Here is a 20,770-nt window from a genome sequence, read left to right as displayed (position 1 = left end):
TCCGACGAGTCCCGACCCCAGGCCTGGCTCCAGGGTGGGACCCCGGCTCCGCCGTACCGGGCGACGTCACATGCCTCGATATTTTGTTCTTCATGAGGGATTCTTGAACCACTCTTTGTCTGACCCATCACCTAGAGCCTGTTTGCCATGGGAGACCCTACCAGGGGCATTTAGGCCCCAGACAACATAGCCTCTAGGATCATTTGAGCACTCAAACCCCTCCACCACGTTAAGGTGGTGGTTCAAGGAGGGGTTTATTTAAATAAAAATTTTTTAATGGCATGTCAAAAATCTTTACTGACATTACAGAAGTCAAACCCTTGCTGAGCAGCTTTTTGAATGTTCCTGCAAAATCTCACCATCTTTAGTGATGAGCTCCAGGTTTTTGAGTTTGGCAGGCCTCCTTTCTATCACCCTAATTTTTCTACTAAATTATATTGCTGTAATTATTATTGACCTTAAACAAAGGATAATTTACTTTAAAATCCATTTAAATATATTCAAATGCAAACAGATTCATTATTTTGCTTTGTTTGGAGCTTTTCTGGTCAATGTGTTCTGGGAAGAGGTTTGCAGGCTCAGTAAACGGCATGTAGTATAATGGCTTTAACTGTGTTTCTGCTTCACCTTTCTTTCACCCATTGATCCTGAGAAGAGAGTTAAAGAGTAAATATTAAGGAAAGGATAACTCATAAAAAACCCTTACACTTGGTGTGATCATGCACCAACAGAGCAAAGTTATGTCTGTTGAGGATGCAGGATAACTTCCCCAGGTTGTCTGTCAGGTACACCTAAAATTGAACACATAGACGTTCAGAGAGGCAATAAACATATTTGCCATCCATGATCTGGTGCCTTCAGTGTCTCCCCAAACAGACTGGCCTGATTGAAGTCCTTGCAGAGCACCATGCTCACTGGATCTGATAGTTTGACCTTTCCTTCCTGCACACTGGTCAAGATGCTTCCCAGAGTCACCATCCCCAGGATTTCACTGCAGAATCACATGAAACAGCAAATCTTTTTCAAATAACAGGCCATGTCAGGTATTGCTTTAAACTAGAGGAATATTTTGACAAATGGGGATTTCTTCAACCATCTCTCTGAGTCTTTTGCAAAACTGTCCCTAACTTCATTCCTATGTCGTCCTTTTTTTATTATAAAAAGACAAATATCTGAGGATTTGAGGAAATCTGATAAAACGATTTCAAAGTTCAACACATTTGGAAGAACATACCCAGATTCATTAGTGACTGGGGCCTGGTCGAAAGCCTTCTCTCTCAGGATCCTGATGACTTTTTGGCACGACAGGAATGGAGCAAAGGTGAGGGGGGAGGACAGGTGTAACCTCTTGACTGTCAGATTCCACCACCTTCAACAGAAATATGTTCACATCCAGCTGTCAGATCATATCCTCACAGTAGAGAATTGATGTTTTCACTCTTACCAGGGTTTGATCTCATTCGGACACTCCAGGAAACCTTTCTCACACATCCACTGATCGCAGAGGAACTTTGACCTGAAAATTAAATCCTGTTGTTAGTTTTCCATCCTGGAGCTCAATAACTAAAAGCTTAGTGTTTTCCAGCCTGGCATCGCTGGGAGGAAAAGTTGTCTTTATTTTCATGACTATGAATATTGTAGCTTCACACTGAAGGCATCAAAACTATGAATTAACACATGTGGAATTATATACTGAACAAAAAAGAGTGAAACAACTGAAAATGTGTCTTATATTCTAGGTTCTTCAAAGTAGCCACCTTTTGCTATGATTACTGCTCCACACACTCTTGGCATTCTGTTGATGAGCTTCAAGAGGTAGTCACCTGAAATGGTTTTCACTTCACAGGTGTGCCCTGTCAGGTTTAATAAGTGGGATTTCAAGCCTTATAAATGGGGTTGGGACCATCAGTTGTGTTGTGCAGGAGGTGGATACAGTACACAGCTGATAGTCCTACTGAATAGACTGTTTGAATATTTATTATGGCAAGAAAAAAGCAGCTAAGTAAAGAAAAACGAGTGGCCATCATTACTTTAAGAAATGAAGCTCAGTCAGTCCGAACAATTGGGAAAACTTTGAAAGTGTCCCCAAGTGCAGTCGCAAAAACCATCAAGCGCTACAAAGAAACTGGCTCATATGAGGACCGCCCCAGGAAAGGAAGACCAAGAGTCACCTCTGCTGCAGACGATAAGTTCATCCGAGTCACCAGCCTCAGAAATCGCAGGTTAGCGCTTCTCAGATTAGAGAACAGGTCAATGCCACACAGAGTTCTAGCAGCAGACACATCTCTAGAACAACTGTTAAGAGGAGACTGTGTGAATCAGGCCTTCATGGTAAAATAGCTGCTAGGAAACCACTGCTGAGGACAGGAAACAAGCAGAAGAGACTTGTTTGGGCTAAAGAACACAAGGAATGGACATTAGACCAGTGGAAATCTGTGCTTTGGTCTGATGAGTCCAAGTTTGAGATCTTTGGTTCCAACCACCGTGTCTTTGTGCGGCGCAGAAGAGGTGAACGGATGGACTCTACATGCCTGGTTCCCACCGTGAAGCACGGAGGAGGAGGTGTGATGTTGTGGGGGTGCGTTGCTTGTGACACTGTTGGGGATTTATTCAAAATTGAAGACATACTGAACCAGCATGGCTACCACAGCATCTTGCAGCGGCATGCTATTCCATCCGGTTTGCGTTTAGTTGGACCATCATTTCTTTTTCAACAGGACAATGACCCCAAACACACCTCCAGGCTGTGTAAGGGCTATTTGACCAAGAAGGAGAGTGATGGGGTGCTGCGCCAGATGACCTGGCCTCCACAGTCACCGGACCTGAACCCAATCGAGATGGTTTGGGGTGAGCTGGACCGCAGAGTGAAGGCAAAAGGGCCAACAAGTGCTAAGCATCTCTGGGAACTCCTTCAAGACTGTTGGAAAACCATTTCAGGTGACGACCTCTTGAAGCTCATCAACAGAATGCCAAGAGTGTGCGGAGCAGTAATCAAAGCAAAAGGTGGCTACTTTGAAGAACCTAGAATATAAGACATATTTCCGCCACAGCCTGCCACCGAAGCTGCCACCGGAACTGCCACAGCTTGCCGCAGGGTGGCACGGGATTCCGCGAGGATGCCAGAAGGTGCCAGACCGGCCGTAAAAGTTTGCCAATGCGGTTGCCACTGTTTTTGTGGAAGCTGATGCTGATTATTGGCAAATGGGATGTCATTATTGTTATAGCCTGTTACCTTTAAATAATGATTTAATTATTGATTATTATTTAATAAACAGCTTTAGACCCATAACATAAGGTAATTGTATTTACTTGACATGGAAAATAAATAGCACTATGTGTGACGTGTTGAAAGGATGATGAAGATTTATTGCACAAACAGCCGGTTTATTATAGAGCATGAGCAGCTATTCTGAATCGTCACTCACAGAAAAATATAAATAAATGCTTAAAAACACGCTGGATGTCCCAGGCCATGAGGCTGCCACCAGAACTACCAGTTCTTCCTGCCACTGCCACAAATTGAGCTCGGCCCTGCTGCAATTCAATCAATTTCTCGGCACGTTTGCAATGTAATGCAATGCAGACGTGCACAGCGCCCCCTACCGAACAAGATGGGTAGCTCGGTCAGCAGGGACCTGAGGAAGAGCGGCTGCTGACGTCACTCTGCTGCGCCCGCAGCTCTGAATGCTTTTTCGTTTTCGAGTTCTGGGCAGTACTTTGTGGGCAGACCACGAAAACGAAAAAGCAATGTCTGCTTTGTTTTCTTTTTGATTATGGCATAAAATGTGCAGTCGTGAAGAAGAAAATGCAAATGCAAATAGGATGATTGATTACTAATTTTATTTATGGGTCAAATAACGCAGCCACATTCTTAAAATGAAAAAGCATTTCTGGAAATGCTTTTTCATTTTCAAATTTTACATTTCAAATTGAATTTTGGTATCTATTTGCTGGGGTACATTTTGAAAAATAAATCTCAAATGTCTTTTTCTTTTTCATTTTAATTAAGTGAAAGAATGAGCAGTCTTGAAGAAGAAAATTAAAATGCAAATAGGATTATTGATAACTAATTTCATTTATGAGTCAAACAATGCAGCCACATTCGTAAAATGAAAAAGCATTTCTGAAAATGCTTTTTCATTTGAAATATGGTAACGATTTGCTTCCATAACATTAAACATAGCGGTGCTCGTTTTAAAGGCTGGCCGTTCACAAAAGCCTCGAGCTCCGAGGGGAGAGAAGCAAAGCAAGAGCATTGAGGCTCCATCATAGCAGAACAGTTCAGAAACTATTTGGAATGAGGGGGAAAAGGCTATATTTATGTTTTAGACTGCCTGTTGATAGCGGATCTGATGTTCTTTGTTTGCTCGTGAATTTTTGCAGCCGTAACTGGTTCTGGTGACGGCTTCATAGCAGACAGCCGTTCCTCCCTCTCGGCATAGAATCTTTTAGTGGTACGCAGTACCGGACCGGCTCACTTTCACCCCTGCTTAGAGATAGGGTGAGGAGCTCAGCCATTCAGCAGGAGCTCAGAGTAGAGCCACTGCTCCTCCACATTGAGAGGAGTCAGTTGAGGTGGCTCAGACATCTGTTTCGGATGCCTCCTGTCTTTCCTGTACTGGAGGCCGGGGGAGGCCCAGGGTACGGCCCAGGACAAGCTGGAGGGACTATGTCTCTCGGCTGGCCTGGGAACGCCTTGGGCTCCCCCCAGAGGAGCTGCAGGAGGTGTGTGGGCAGAGAGAAGTCTGGGGGCATCTCTGCTTAATCTGCTGCCCCCGCAACTCTGTCCCGGATAAGCAGAAGACGACGAGTACGAGTAGATTAAACCACATTCATAATCAAAATTCAGTTTTACCCACAAATTCTCTCATCATCTTTTCTAATCTTATTTGCCTGCAGATCTTCTCAACCTAATGCTTCTAACCCCATCCATAAACTGTCCTCAGTCTTCCTGATGTCTTTCAGGACATCTTGGACTTGTGTCCACTGCTTACATCTCCTGCTTGGTTAACAAAGCTTTTCTTCTAAGCCTCTAATAAAACCTGTAAATTTTACAGTTTTTCATCTTTTAGTCTCTTACTGCAGGTCATCATACATCCATTGTATTATTTCCTCATGTCTACAATGTCTCCTAATGCCTTTGCTGTTAATGCACAGCTCAGGTCCGTATATATTTGTTGTAACAATTTTAGTTTATATGTTTTCTATTTTAACAAACTTTAGTGTGTTTATATTTATAATCTGTCTTCAATATTCACCAGAATCATAACTGATTCCAGAAGAAGGTTCTGGTCTAGGTTCAGTTTTATTCTCCATTCTCCCACCTATGCAATATCTCAGAAATCCAGTGGATCTTGACCCACAGCGATGCAGTGGGTCTATTTCAATTCAGCTAGGTGTCATTCCTCAGTTGACCCAGGATGCTGGTGTTAGGGTTCTTACCAAAGCCCCAAAAAGCCATCAAATCACTTCTTTGTGGGCATGGTTCCCTGTCTTATTTCCATCATGCTTGTGCTTTTTATGTTCTTGTAAACTTTAATCACTTCTTACTTTTTTTACATTAATTTTATTTAATTTATGTCATATTTTACCTAATTGTCCTCCTTGCATATTTATTTTACTGCGACCTAAGAGGAACACAATCAATCTTTGTTTGTGCCTTGTGATAATTACCAAATTAGCACCCTGATATGCTAAATTAATTTTTTTAAATATTATTAATATAAATTTTTTAAGATAGGTACATCCTTCGTGGACCAAATGCATTTTCAAGCATATGGTTGGTATGTTTGGAGGTATGTTTTTTTTTATGTAATAAAAATAAGACGACAGCATCAGTACTAAACAAACTCTTATGTCTTATGTCAAATTTGACATGAACTAGGAACTTACATTGCAAAACCTTACAAAAAAGAATAAGTTAGATAAACCCATCCCGAAAATGTTGGGAAACAGGGCAATGAACAGTTATTCTTAATTTTGAATGCAAATGAACAGTCTAGTGGCATCTAGCAAAGATTACAAGCAACAAAGCCTTCCTGGCTCATAAGTCTGTCCTAGGCTTGTGGACTACACTAGCATTGGTGAAGACTGAAAACAAATACAGTGAGACTCTAAAAGTAGATTGGTGTAAAAACGTTATCTTCAGATATTAATTTCTCTTTTTTTAAAGAAAAACATATGCATTTTCTGTTCTTTGTATGACTGTAAACTGTTTAGATATTATATTCTTGGCTTGAAACTCGTCTGAAAGCGACTGAATAGTACCTTAATAATCCAGCTTTAGATTATTATTCACTCTATATCTGGTTTAGAAGACTGTGGTGAGTCTTATTGCAGTCTTTGTCATAACAGTATTTCTTCTCTTACATGTAGTTGCGGACAGAGTCGGGCAAGATGACCACACAGCGCTGTCCTTCCTCGAGCTGCTGAGCCATCTTCACTGCCGCTGCCATCGCAGAGCCAGAACTTCCACCTGGATCGCAAACACACCAAGCAAAAGAAAATCAGTGCAAAGCAACACAAATGGTGCATAATAAATTAACATGTTAAGTTGGTTGGTGGTCTGAACTCACCACAGAGAAGGCCCTCCTCTCTTATTAGTTTGCGTGCCATGTTAAATGTGTCCTTATCACTTGATTTGTACCACTTGTGTACGAGCTGGAGGTTAGATGGATAGAAGAATGAAGTAGTTTAGCTAAAGATTAATTAACTTTAAGTTTCCGCATTCACACTAACACTCACAGATCTCTGCAGCACTGTGGGTATGAAGTCATATCCAATACCCTCAACCTCAAAATGAGCACCTTCATGTTCTTCTGAGTGTACCAGCATAGAGCCCTCAGGATCCACACCGATTATCTGCCAACAATGAAAACAGCATAAAAATGACAAAGGAAGCGCTGCCCCACTTGAACATCTTTGAATGGGTAGAAAATACATCCACAGTGTACTTTATTTAAGCAGCGTAGGCTGTTTGACAAAAAATAAACATTTATTGATTGTTGTTCATTAAATAAAAATAAAAACACATTTTTGGTAAACACATTCATGAGTGTGTTTGTGTAGGTTTGAATGTATATCTTGCCTGGACATTGGGGCACTTCTCCTTCAGCTTTCGAGCGATACCTGTGAGCGTACCACCTGTGCCTGCTCCGGCCACAAGCATGTCCAGTTTACCTGAAAGGAAAATAACTTTTCTCTCTTATTGTCTTATTATTTCAAACTAAGGGCAGGAATAAATTCTTGTCAGCAAAAACATGTAGGTTTTTTGTAACTTTTGTTTTTCTTGTCATAGTGTATTTTTTTTAATTTTATTCGAATGTATACAATTTGGCCTGTGTTTTTAAATAATTCAGTAAAAAATCCAGTACAACCAATTGCTTTGCCAGCCTCCTTAGTAGTAAATAGAGTCAACTTGTGTGTAAAATAATCTCAGTATGAATCCGGTTCTTCTGGACTTAGAGGTTTATTGGAGAACATTGGTGAACAAACACCATCATGAAGACCAAGGAACACAACAGGTCAGGGAGAAGGTTATGGAGACATTTAGAGCCAACATAGGTTAGAAAACAATATCCCAAGCTTTGAAAATGTTACTGAGCCCTGTTCAAGCCATCATTTGAAATAGCCAAAAGGTCCATGGAGGAGCTGCAGAGGTTTACAGCTCAGCTGGGAGAATCTCTCAACGGGACAACTATTAGTCAGCACTTCATAAATCAGATTATGGAAAAGGGGCAAGAAAAAGCCAGTGTTGACAGAAATCCATTAGTTGTGTTTGAGGTTTTGTTGGGGACACAGTAAACATGAAGTTCCTTTAGTCAGATGGCATTACCCTGAACTCACCATCCCTATAGTGAAAGGCAGTGGTGGCAAAATCATGCTGTGGGGGTGTTTTTCTTTAGCAGGGACAGGGAAACTGGGGGTAATGTGACAATAATGCCATAATCCATGTAGGGGACACAGAAAATATGAAGAAGGTGCCCTAATCAGATGAGACCAAAATTTAAGTTTTGGCCTTGGTACAAAAAACTTTTCTGGAGCAATAATAGAACCTGAACGAGCAATCTCCATGGTCAAACATGGTGGTGGCAGCATCATGTTGTGGGGATGTTTTTAGGAACAGGAAAGCTGGACAGGACTGATGAGAAGATGAATGGAGTCGGAAGAAAATCTCTAACATGCTGCAAAAGACTTGAGAATAGATTGGAGGTTCATCTACCAGCAGGACAACAATCCTAAACCAACTAGTTTGTTAGAATGGCCAATTCAAAGTCCAAAACTAGATGAAATTCAGAATCTTAGGCAATACCTGCAAATTGGTTTTTGCAGACATTCTCCATTCAATCTAACTGGGCTACTGAATCATTTTGCAAAGAAGAACGAGCAGAAATCTTAGTCTGAAGATCTGAAAAGCTTGTAGAAACGTACCCCAACAGGCTGTGATTGCAGCCATATATGATTGTATAAAATATTGACTCAGAATGATTAGTGACTAATGTGAATAACAAGACACTGTATAGGTAGATGTTAAACCGTAAGTACTTTAAGCGAAAACCTGTGACTTTTTAAGACTTAAAAGGATCATTTCAGTCGTGGGTCTTCTGCATATATTTCGAACCGATTGGCCTGATTGGGCAAATAGATTAATTAAACAATAAATTAATAAACAGCTAAATATTCCTTACAAAACTGTAAAGCAGCTGACCTTTTGGTTTACTGACTGTGCACATGCAAACAATAGACAGTGGTAATAGCTGGGAAAGACAAAACGTACCATCACACTGCTCCAGGATTTCCTCAGCTGTTGTATCATAGTGAGCCAAGGGGTTACTGGCATTACGATACTGGTCCAGAATGTGCGAATTGGGAATCTCACTGTTTAACCTCCAAGCTGTGCGTATGTGAGACTCCGGAGAGTCATAAGCTGCAGATGTAGGGGTGCGGATAATTTCGGCCCCGAGAGCCTTCAGCACATCCACCTATAACACAGGGGAATATCAGCCGCATGTACTAACCCACAGTCTGCTTAAGAAAAAATTTGTGTATGAAACACTTACTTTCTCCATACTCATCTTCTCGGGCATTGCAATAATGCAGCGGTAGCCCTTTACAGCCGCTATGAGAGCAAGGCCAATTCCTAGAGGCAGCCAAAGACGTTGGTTTATGATGACTGGGACGGTTTTATCAAGTGATTTAAAAAAAAGTGATAAAACTACAATTAGATAACTGGAAGTACCTGTGTTTCCAGAAGTAGGCTCAATGATTGTGTCTCCTGGTTTGAGGGTCCCGTCTCTCTCAGCATCCTCCACCATCCGCAGAGCGATTCTGTCTTTAATGCTGCCTCCTGCATTAAAGAACTCACACTTGGCCACTAAACCAAGAGACAAAAGAAAATAAGGAATAACACAGTGTGCATTTTAATCTGATATGATTCATATCACTTCCATCATACAAATATTTAATAAGGAACTAACTGTCACACAAAACCATTAATCCATGTAAAGTTGATTTACGTGATTTCACCTTGTGTTACACCAACATTTTTAAGACACACTAGAAATAGGTTTTTATGTGAAGCCTAGTTTGTAATGTCGTTCCCTTGATGTATTTGGTGTATTTAATGTATTTCATGTATGTATTTCATATGTTTCACATTTTTGATGTGTTTTATGTTTTCAATGTAGCTCTGTCTTTGTTTCCTGTAAATCGCCTTAAATTATTCTGTGTATTAATGGTAATATACAAATAAACTGAATGATCCAAATGAATACGTTTCTAAGATTCACTTTATTTTAATAAAACTCTGTTCCCAGCATGAACATATTTTGCATTGAAACAACTAATGTTTTAGGGAATCTGGTAAATATAGGGTATTACTTTAGCCTCATTTCATTTATGCATTTTTTATATTTATTTTAAACATATATTAAATTCTATTCCAGTTTTGATTTGAGAAAAATGCTTGCAGTGCCTTGCAAAGGTTTTCACATTCATTAAAGCTTACCGCAGTTTGTCACATTACAACCAGCTTCTCTGTCTCTGCTAGAGAAAACCACCCCCACAGCATGATTATGCCACCACCATGTTTCTCTATATGGATGGTGGTTGGATGGTTGCGCTGGTCTTTATTGAGGGGTCTGAATAAAGGAGTTTGAATAAAAATGTATGGTTTATATTTTATTAAGTTTTTTCTTTTCAAAGTTAATTTATTTCAGCATACTGCTTTTAGTTTCCTCTCCAATCAGAAATCTAGAGCCCCATCACTGAAGAAGAAAGAGCTTCTTGTCATAGTTTTTGTAAACCGACTTGACCCACATGCAGGAAATGCTCAGGAGGAACAGGAAAGTTTGTTATGTGTTTTATTGACTACAGGAATACTGGGTGCTTTGGTACATGGCGGGGGTTGTAAAGAAGAAGCGTACAGTGAGTAGGTGTGGTAACTAGGAATGAAATAACGAATAAGTCAATTCTTAATTTCTTAGAACTGTGAACTAGAACAGATTTAACTTGGGACACATGAAACGTGGGGTGAACACGTAGAGAGGAGGGCAAATGAAGACGTACAGCAGAGGGACCAACAAGGGACTCAATTACATAGGGACCAATGAAATGGGGAGACAGTTTCTTAGACATAGACTTAAGCGGTATATCCCGGGAGGACAACCAAACCTTCTGACCTGGTTGGTACGCCGGAGTGCCAATTTTATCATGCCACTGTTTATAAAACTTTGAGAAACACATTACATTTTTCATCTTTCTAATGTTAATTTTGTTTAGGCACTTGGCAAGAACTGGCAAAGTTCTCCCAAAAGCAAAATCCATAACATTACCATTGCAATTTTTTAATTATAAGGCGATGTAGCACATATCATAAGCCAGTAACTTGCTATTCATATTCCTTTTTAACTGTTCCTTATTTGTTTTGTTTTTTCATTAAGTCATTGTATGACTCTGTACCCTAATGTTTAATCTAAAGAAACAATAATTCTTGCATGGACCAACTCAAATCTCTAATAAAATCTTTTTCTTCCTACAATAAATTGATTCCTGTTAAATCACAAGTCGTTTCTCTTCACCTGTCTGATATTAATCATTAAATCAAGCCATATTCTCTGTTTTTCATTTCTGCCACTTGGTTTGTTACATCTCTCACTTTCTGACTTTTACATTGTTCGACATATAAAATAACAAAACCTTATATTACACAAAAAACACATTTGGACTATAACTAAGCAAGGATAAAGCATAGACTGTCATATTGTGTTATCCCACCATTAAGATTAATGAAATACACTGCTCAAAAAAAATAAAGGGAACACTTAAACAACACAATATAACTCCAAGTAAATCAAACTTCTGTGAAATGAAACTGTCCACTTAGGAAGCAACACTGATTGACAATCAATTTCACATGATGTTGTGTAAATGGAATAGACAACAGGGAGAAATCTTTGGCGATTAGCAAGACACTCAATAAAGGAGTGGTTCTGCAGGTGGGGACCACAGACCACTTCTCAGTACTGATGCTTTCTGGCTGATGTTTTGGTCACTTTTGAATGTTGGTGGTGCTTTCACACTCGTGGTAGCATGAGACGTACTCTACAACCCACACAAGTGGCTCAGGTAGTGCAGCTCATCCAGGATGGCACATCAATGCGAGTTGTGGCAAGAAGGTTTGCTGTGTCTGTCAGCGTAGTGTCCAGAGCCTGGAGGCGCTACCAGGAGACAGGCCAGTACACCAGGAGATGTGGAGGAGGCCGTAAGAGGGCAACAACCCAGCAGCAGGACCGCTACCTCCACCTTTGTGCAAGGAGGAACAGGAGGAGCACTGCCAGAGCCCTGCAAAATGACCTCCAGCAGGCCACAAATGTGCATGTGTCTGCACAAACGGTTAGAAACCGACTCCATGAGGATGGTATGAGGGCCCGACGTCCACAAATGGGGGTTGTGCTCACAGCCCAACACCATGAAGGACGCTTGGCATTTGCCAGAGAACACCAGGATTGGCAAATTCACCACTGGCGCCCTGTGCTCTTCACAGGTGAAAGCAGGTTCACACTGAGCACATGTGACAGACCTGACAGAGTCTGGAGACACCGTGGAGAGCGATCTGCTGCCTGCAACATCCTTCAGCATGACCGGTTTGGTAGTGGGTCAGTAATGGTGTGGGGTGGCATTTATTTGGAGGGCTGCATGGCCCTTCATGTGCTCGCCAGAGGTAGCCTGACTGCCATTAGGTACCGAGATGAGATCCTCAGACCCCTTGTGAGACCATATGCTGGTGCGGTTGGCCCTGTGTTCCTCCTAATGCAGGACAATGCTAGACCTCATGTGGCTGGAGTGTGTCAGCAGTTCCTGTAAGATGAAGACATTGAAGCTATGGACTGGCCAACCCGTTCCCCAGATCTGAATCCGATTGAGCACATCTGGGACATCATGTCTCGCTCCATCCACCAACGTCACGTTGCACCACAGATTGTCCAGGAGTTGGCGGATGCTTTAGTCCAGGTCTGGGAGGAGATCCCTCAGGAGACCATCCTCAGTCTCATCAGGAGCATGTCCAGGTGTTGTAGGGAGGTCATAAAGGCACGTGGAGGCCACACACAATACTGAGCCTCATTTTGACTTGTTTTAAGGACATTACATCAAAGTTGGATCAGCCTGTAGTGTGTTTTTTCCACTTTAATTTTGTGTGTGACTCCAAATCCAGGCATCCATTGGTTAATAAATTTGATTTCCATTGATGATTTTTGTGTGATTTTGTTGTCAACACATTCAACTTTGTACAGAACAAAGAATTCAATGAGAATATTTCATTCATTCAGATCTAGGATGTTATTTGAGTGTTCCCTTTATTTTTTTGAGCAGTGTAGTTTGAACCTGATCCAAGAACCTGTTTCACCCATTAGAACATTTTTAAAGTCGATACTTTCTCTGGTGTTTTTTTTAAATCTAAGTACTCGAAATATAAAAAAAAAAAAAAAAAAGGAATATACCTTGATAAAGATTAAGTTCTGATTCTATACACTTAGAGAATTTCTTGTCATTAACCGTCCCTGTGGAGGGGAACTAGGAGCCCCCCTTCTGCTCTGCTCCCAAACACACTCACATGCTGAATCCCATACTGACTTTCACAGACGTGCAACACTTTCCTCCATTTCAGAAACGTTCTTTGTTTAAGCATTCAGTGAAACCCCATACAGACTTAAACATACCAGTTCTCCTTTGATGGTTAAGAAAATATAAACACCTTACTTTGTATTTACACAATTTACACAAAAGTCTGCCTGCATCAGGCAGTTAACATTTGAGTTTCAACTAGAAAAGAGAAAAAAAAATAGATTAAACCTGAATTCTCACTTCAATTATGGACATCCTATCAATTTCTTGCGCATTTGTGAAGTTAATTTAGACTCCAAGGTAACTGCAGACCACTCCGCGCTCACTTGAATTTAAACTATTTAGTTATTTAACCATAAGTCCGGACTTTGTGAGCACTAAGAGGTCCGCACCCAAGGAGTTCCTAAAATCCTGTCTTACTTCTGTGAATAAATTGCCAAAAATAAAGAAAAACAATTGGATAAACAAATGTTAGTGACAATAATTCCACATGTATGACAGACGGATTCAACACTTAGATGAACACATAATAGACACATGGACAGACATTTAGACAAACATTTAGACAGACGTATGTCGGCATTTGACATTCATACTTTTCTTTTTAGCTCATATATGCATTTTCTCCCCACATTTGTGTGTGTCTGCTCCTTGTTTCTGTGTGTGCGTTCGTGTATGTGTGTTGTGTTTGTGTGCTATGCATGTGTACGTGTTCATGCGTGGGTGCTGTGTGTCACACAAGCACACTCTTTTCGTCATACGCTGGTGGAAAGCAAGACACGGTGTGTGGGCAGACGCGCCTTTTTGCTTTTTTTCTAGCTTTCAGTCAGTTTCTACCAGAAACTCCTCTATTTAAAGCATGCTTTAATTCTAATCAAAGTGCATAAGTTTACGTCTATCCCTCAATAATGAAAAAGGTTCAAGCAGTAATTTCAACCAGTAACACAGCCATAGCTACATTTGCCTTGGGTATAACTCAACGTTTGACCCATACTTTAAGGAACCATACAACAAATCAAAGCAAAGCTTCTGGTGCGCACCACAAAAGCTCATTTGTTGTTTGAAACTTAGAGAGCATTTAAGGTAATCAAAATCAAAACATGCAATTTTCGTCTCTCATCACATGCAACTCGCTTCAATGGCCACACTCATACAGATTTCAGTTTGACATCGCATACAACTCACATAAATGCAAAACACCATCATTCATACATCATTCAGAGATTCACCCATTCATCTATCTGCCATATGCTGTGGATCCAGGCCTTTTCATTCATACATCTCATCCACATTTTTTCATCCTTCTTCATGCCCCTTCATGCCCGCGGGGGTCCACTGACCTGCTTAATAATTTGTTAATGGCCAGATGAGTCAATTTCAAAATGTTTATGTGTGCAAACATTTCTATTTTTATTATTAGATTATTGACTCCAATCCCTTTAACAGGATTAATTTAACATCTCTGCAGAACACCAATCTCCACAGAGATCACTAACAGCTTTCTCACATCAACTTCATACGTCATTCACACTCTCATACTCACACCTAATGTTCTTCCCTGGGGAGTTCAAACCGAATTTATAGTATTGTTGATGTCCCAATTGATAAATTCTCTTACTTTGTGTAAGCTCACAAGTTAATTGTTTGCTTAACTCACTTTGGTCTTTTTAACAAGATCAAATTATTACTTCTGCAGAACACCGATCACCAACGCTCACAATAGAGATCAAACAGAAAAAAAGAAAAAGAAAACTGCAACGATACCAACATTGTAACCTCCAATCAAGAAATTTCAACAGCTGTGGCCTTTTCCAGCGCTTTTTTGCCCTCCAGGCATCACAACGAGGCACTCTCTCACCTTGACTTTCATCCACTGGCTACTAACAGGTTTTTTTATATATCAAAATAGCTGTCTCTCTGCAAGGAGGCTTAATTCTTAGAGAGAAATCAGTATTACACCAAGCACTCTATCATTTAGGACTATTCCTGTCTTGGAACCACGATAAACGTCATTTTAAGACTGCCAGGTAGCCAATTCCAACTTTGTATTTTTTTTTTGGCAATCTTCCTGCATGCAGGAAACCGTGGAGACTGTGAGAAGAGAGAAAAAGAGAGAGACCGAAGTCTCTATGTACACCCCTCCAGTTGAGGGCCCGGGCAGCTGAAATTCTTTCAACAAGAAATAAGACAAGAACTCACCTCCTCTTGTTGTGGGCCCAAACCACAGCCACCCAGGCCCCGCTCTACGGAGGGGGGGACTGCAAACCTCTCCCTGTGGACTGAATATGTCCATGTTCGGGCGCCAAAATGTGGAAAAGTGCGGTCTTACTGCTGAGCTAAAGCAATTAACACAAAACTCAAAAGTCTTCTCTCTTCCCAGCCTACATGGAGGGAACTTTTATTTCTTACAGCGCACAAAACATCATAAAAAATTCCAGAAGTATCCCCTGCTTTCAATCCTTGCAAGGCATTTTTTTTTACAAATACTCAACATTGGTGTGTACTGGGGTCCTCTTGACCAACTGAAATCATCATACTCATTTACGTATAACTTTTGGCATCTACAACATTGGTTCTCTATCCCTTTTCTGGGAATACACATTCAGCCAAACATCTGGAAAACGTCAAGTTGGCCTACGTGACAGTTACACAGTAACAATCTCATCATTTATCTGGATGCTGAACAATAATGTCAAACTGACCTGGCAGGGGTCAGGGTATCACAAGATTTCCCAGCTGAACTGCAATAACAAGCCCATTAGTCTTTCCTCTCGCCAAGAATTTATCCCTAATTTAATCTGTTTCCAGACGTTTTGCATGTTCTTCACAGAAGAATTCATCTTGTAATGGTAAAAATAATAATAACACTTTTAATCTAACAAACAAAGCTTTAAGCTTCCACACTACGCTCCGCGACCCTTTTATTTTGGCTAGCTGTACGATGAAGCGCTGCTATGTTAACTGCCCACATCCTTTTACACTGGCGCATGTGGTGTCGGACGGAGGTGACTGCAGTGTCCCGTTCGTCTGCCGCAAACAAGGGAGGCTGGTAGCCAATAGAGGCTTCAAATGGGGAAATACCGGTTGCAGAAGTAACCTGGGAGTTTATCGCATATTCTAGCCAGGGCAAATGTTCACTCCGGTCTAACGGGTTCATAGAGGTAACACATCTAAGTGAGGACTTGAGCTGTTGGTTTAGTTACTCAACTTGTCCGTTAGACTGAGAGTGGTGGCCCAAAGTCAAGGACACCTTAGCTCCAAGGGAGGAGCAAAACTGCTTCCAAACTTGTGACACAAATTGGGGCCCTCGGTCTGAAAGGATGTCTAGTGGAATGCCGTGCAATCTAAAAACATGCTTAACAAGCAACTGTGCTGTTTGGAAAGCCAAAGGAATCAGGTGACAAGTTTTAGGAAAACGATCAATAACAGTCATAATAACAGTCATGCCGCTTGAAACTGGCAACCCAGATACAAAGTCCAGAGCAATGTGTGACCAGGGACGCTTAGGAACAGGTTGGGGCAGACCCGAGGGAGGTTGACTACTGCACTTGTTTCTGACACAGTCAGTGCAGGCCAGTACCCAGTCCTTCACATACTGGTGTAAGGAGGGCCACCAAAAACGCCTCCTGATTAAAGCAATAGTTCTACTTACACCTGGGTGAGCAGAAAACTTGGTGGTGTGGAACCATTGGATTACTTGCGCCCTTAAAGCAGTCGGTACATAAGTTAAGTTGGCAGGACCTGTTCCAGGATCCTGCTCTGTGCGCTGGGCCTGGGCTACTAAGTCCTTGATCTCCCAGGACACCCCTCCTATAGACCAATGGGGAGGACCAATGGGGAGAAACAATGGGTTCGGGTTTTTCCTCAGAGTCGTCAGGAGAATACTGCCTAGAAAGGGCGGCAGGCTTAATGTTCTTAGCGCGAGGTCTAAAAGAAATAGATAAGTTGAAGCGTGAAAAGAAAAGAGACCAACGTGCCTGCCTAGGGTTTAGTCTTTCAGCAGACTGTAAGTATGCTAAATTTCTATGATCAGTTCAAACTAAATTGGGGTGTGTAAATTCGGGTGGACCAGGATGGGTGCTTGAGCGAACTTTTCTTTGAGTGCGTGGAAGGCCTGGTCATCTGCTGGTGTCCATTGAAAACTGATCTTAGTGGAGGTTAGAGCAGTGAGAGCCGACACCGTTTGGCTGTAGTTGCGGATGAAACGCCGGTAAAAATTGGCGAAGCCCAGGAACCTCTGCAGCTGTTTCCGGGAATCAGGAACCGGCCACTCTAAAACCGCCTTCACCTTCTCAGGGTCCGAACGCATCTGCCCACCCTCGAGGATGAAGCCCAGGAAGGGCAATGAGGAGTGAATCTCGCACTCTTCTTTCACGAATAGACGATTTTCTAAGAGTCTCTGTAAAACCAGGGGGACGTGTTGTCGATGCTCCTCCAAGTTGCGAGAATAAATCAGGATATCATCTAAATAAACAAAAAAAACATATTCAGAAAGTCTCTCAGTACATTGTTTAGAAGTGCCTGGAATACAGCAGGAGCATTGCAGAGTCCGAAGGGCATTACCAGGTACATCGTTTTTTGCACTCTTTAATGCAAAAAACAAAAACCAGAGAGCAAAGTGTACCGGAGTCAAATTCCTTGTTTGTATGTACGAACTTGTCCGAGTGGGGTCTTAAAAGCGGTCTTCCACTCATCCCCCTGGCGGATCCAGACTAAATGATATGCATTTCTAAGATCCAGATTAGTAAATACAGTGGCTTCACGGACCAGCTCAAAGGCCAAGGTAAGTAGTGGTAGAGGATACTTGTTCTTAATGGTTATGTTATTTAAACCCCTATAATCAATGCAGGGTCGTAGTGACCCATCTTTCTTACTGACGAAGAAGAAGCCTGCGCCTAAAGGTGAAGAGGATGGATGGATTAAACTTGCTGCGAGCGACTCATTAATATAATTCTCCAATGATTGTTGCTCAACCTTAGAAACGGGGTATAACCTACTCGAAGGTAATGTAGCTCCAGGAAGCAAATCTATGGAGCAGTCATAAGGCCTGTGGGGCGGTAACGACAGTGCCTTGGTCTTATTAAGCGCCTGTCTCAGGTCTCGATACTCACTGGGGACCAGGGACAGGTCAGGAAAATCGGTCGCTTCAGTGACTGGAGAAACAGGGGGTAAAATGACCGCAGATTTGAGGCAGGAGGAGTGACACTTGGTGGACCAGGACTCTATCCTACACTCAGTCCAATTGATGTGGGTATTGTGTTTATGCAGCCAGGGAAAACCTAACACTAAGGCATGCGTGGTATTTGGAAACTGTGGAAATATAAATGCCTTATCATTAGTAGCTAAAGCTAAGATATATTTGGGATTTGCTGCTTATAGATTGATTATTATTAGGAGTTTTTAGTTATGCTTTTGAGAGTTAGAAAAATCCTTAAACAGTAGCTTCTAGTGTGGTCACACAATGAGTGTTAATTATTCAAGGTTAAAGCTTGCAGGTGTTTTCTGTCTGTATCGTGAGAAGCCGGCAGTATATTAGGGAGGCATTTTACTCCTCTCACTGAAGATTCCTGAAGACGTGTGGAAAACTGACCTTCAGCAAAAGAATGTGTGAGAAAACTGAGAAAGGCTGCACAACAAATGTAAAATGTATATTTCAGCAAAAGAATGTGTGAGAAAACTGAGAAAGGCTGCACAACAAATGTAAAATGTATATTTCAGCAAAAGAATGTGTGAGAAAACTGAGAAGGGCTGCACAACAAATGTAAAATGTATATTTCCTGTAGTATGTGTGTGTTCAATAAAAGAACGGTGCAGGGGAGAGAAAAACAAATGTGTTCCTGACTACGCAGATGCAGCACCTCTCTCCCCGGCCGGGTGAACAACTTTATTACTTAGTCCGTGTTTTTCTTTCTTAGAGATTCAAGTCTAGTTTCTCGTAAAGAATTAAGATGCTTTGACCAAATAAACGAACGCGTAGGAGTTTAGAAGAACAACTCCGACAAAACACAAAGAAAGTAATCTCCTCCCGGTGATTACCCGAGAGGAGCAGAACCAGAGGCTTAGTACAATAGGGGATTCGTTGGAGGCTCTTACTATCTAAAGCGGTAACCTGACGGGGGTTGGCGAGAGGCACAGTTTTAATCTTTGCAGTTTCTACTAAACCAGAATCTATAAGGTTATGCACCCTTCCCGAATCAATTAGCGCAGACAAGATCTGAGTAACCTGGTTAAATAATAGCGAGGTCGACAAACACAATTTTGGAGCTTTCTCTCTCTTAGTCAACTATCCAGTCGAATAGCTAAAGCAATAAACTCTTCTAAAGGCTCAGGTTCGTTAACCAATACAAGTTCATTCTTTAACGGCTCATCTAGAGCATGAAAAAAGGCAGACTTCAAAGCGCGACTATCCCAGCCTAACGCTGCCAGAATACGAAAATCAATAGCAAACTCAAAAAGTGTCTTATTCTGTTGCTTTAAAGCCCACAATTTTTGGCCAGAAGCTGCCAGATCATGATCAAAGGAAAAATTTTGTCTAAACTCCTTCTCGAACTCAGAAAAAGTACAACCAAACTGTGAACAATTAGGAAAGCGGGACTCAGCCCAATGTAATGCCTTCCCTGTCAAGAGGCCAATAATATAAGAGATCTTAGAGTCATCATGGGAAAAAGAATGGGGAAAATGGTTAAACACTGGTGTACATTGCAATAAGAAACCCCTGCAATTCCCCACCTCACCGGAATACTTGTCAGGGCTGGGGGAAGACACATCACAGGCATAAGGAAGTCGCAGAGTCTCAGTGCTCGCAGCAGCGCCCTCTACTGGCGGGGTGGTGGACTTGTTGAGGGAGTGTTGTAACATAGCTGAAATTTGTTCAAGCTCAATATTAGAAAGGCTTTGTTGTTCGGCTAAAGAGCAAAGGGAAGAATCGTGGTCCCGGATAAGGTGAGTGTGATCAGAAACGATTCCCCTGAGCACCTCTGCTGGGTCCAGTTGGCTCAAGTGTTCTGTTATAGTTTTGTAAACCGTTTTGACCCATATGCAAGAAATGCTCAGGAGAAACAGGAAAGTTTGTAATGAGTTTTATTGAAGACAGGAATACTGGGTGCTCTGGTACATGGAGGGGGCTGTAAAGAAGAAGCGTACAGTGAGTAGATGTGGTAACTAGGAATGAAATAACGGATAAGTAATTTCTTACTAGGGTGGGTGAGTTCTCCGCCAGCAGGAGAGAGATTCGGACTGACCGGAATGAGAGCACAATGCGGTGAGTACGAAGGCACCAAACAAGAAGTGGGCAACAGCGTCTGGTAGTACGGTGCCGTAGCTGGGTTGCTTGAGAGCGATGAAGGGTGGACAGGTTCTGTAGAATTGGTGTGAGGCAGGAAGCACCTGGCGGCAGCCAGCAAGGTTAGTCCAGTAGAACAATAACAACGTGGCGTCTGAGAAGCTCCGGTACTTTAAAAGTCCGAGACAAAATGAGCTTAACGAAGCAGTACGATTGTCCAGCCTGGGTAACATCCAGGTAGTCTCGATCACTGAAGGCTAACACTCGAGCAGTGAGATGCTGGCCTGCTTAAATACACCAAAGCTCATCAGCAAAGATGGGGAACACCTGTCACCTCCACCAGGGCTCTAGCACCTACGAAAAACA

At 41.8% G+C, this 20,770-nt stretch overlaps 1 protein-coding gene across 2 annotated transcripts in view; it reads right to left on the bottom strand.

The window, feature by feature from the left end:
* cbsb (cystathionine beta-synthase b) overlaps window positions 1-20,770 on the bottom strand; it is a 36,771-nt gene that overhangs the window by 3,252 nt on the left and 12,749 nt on the right. Inside the window, exons 1-12 of one of the 2 annotated variants that reach the window (XM_047369678.1) lie at window positions 15,322-15,447; window positions 9,239-9,373; window positions 9,060-9,139; window positions 8,777-8,981; window positions 7,088-7,179; window positions 6,745-6,861; window positions 6,576-6,660; window positions 6,370-6,475; window positions 1,445-1,516; window positions 1,235-1,369; window positions 883-991; window positions 707-791 (exon numbers count right to left, since the gene is read on the bottom strand). In XM_047369678.1, coding sequence (XP_047225634.1) covers window positions 707-791; window positions 883-991; window positions 1,235-1,369; window positions 1,445-1,516; window positions 6,370-6,475; window positions 6,576-6,660; window positions 6,745-6,861; window positions 7,088-7,179; window positions 8,777-8,981; window positions 9,060-9,139; window positions 9,239-9,373; window positions 15,322-15,415 — 1,315 coding nt within the window. In that variant the 5' untranslated portion in view covers window positions 15,416-15,447. Of the gene's footprint in view, window positions 1-706; window positions 792-882; window positions 992-1,234; window positions 1,370-1,444; window positions 1,517-6,369; window positions 6,476-6,575; window positions 6,661-6,744; window positions 6,862-7,087; window positions 7,180-8,776; window positions 8,982-9,059; window positions 9,140-9,238; window positions 9,374-15,321; window positions 15,448-20,770 lie in introns of those variants that run through there. The other variant, XM_047369677.1, reaches the window with a different exon arrangement.

This window comes from Girardinichthys multiradiatus, chromosome 7, assembly GCF_021462225.1.
Source record: "Girardinichthys multiradiatus isolate DD_20200921_A chromosome 7, DD_fGirMul_XY1, whole genome shotgun sequence".
Taxonomy (NCBI): domain Eukaryota; kingdom Metazoa; phylum Chordata; class Actinopteri; order Cyprinodontiformes; family Goodeidae; genus Girardinichthys; species Girardinichthys multiradiatus.
This window is presented reverse-complemented; position numbering and strand designations above follow the sequence as displayed.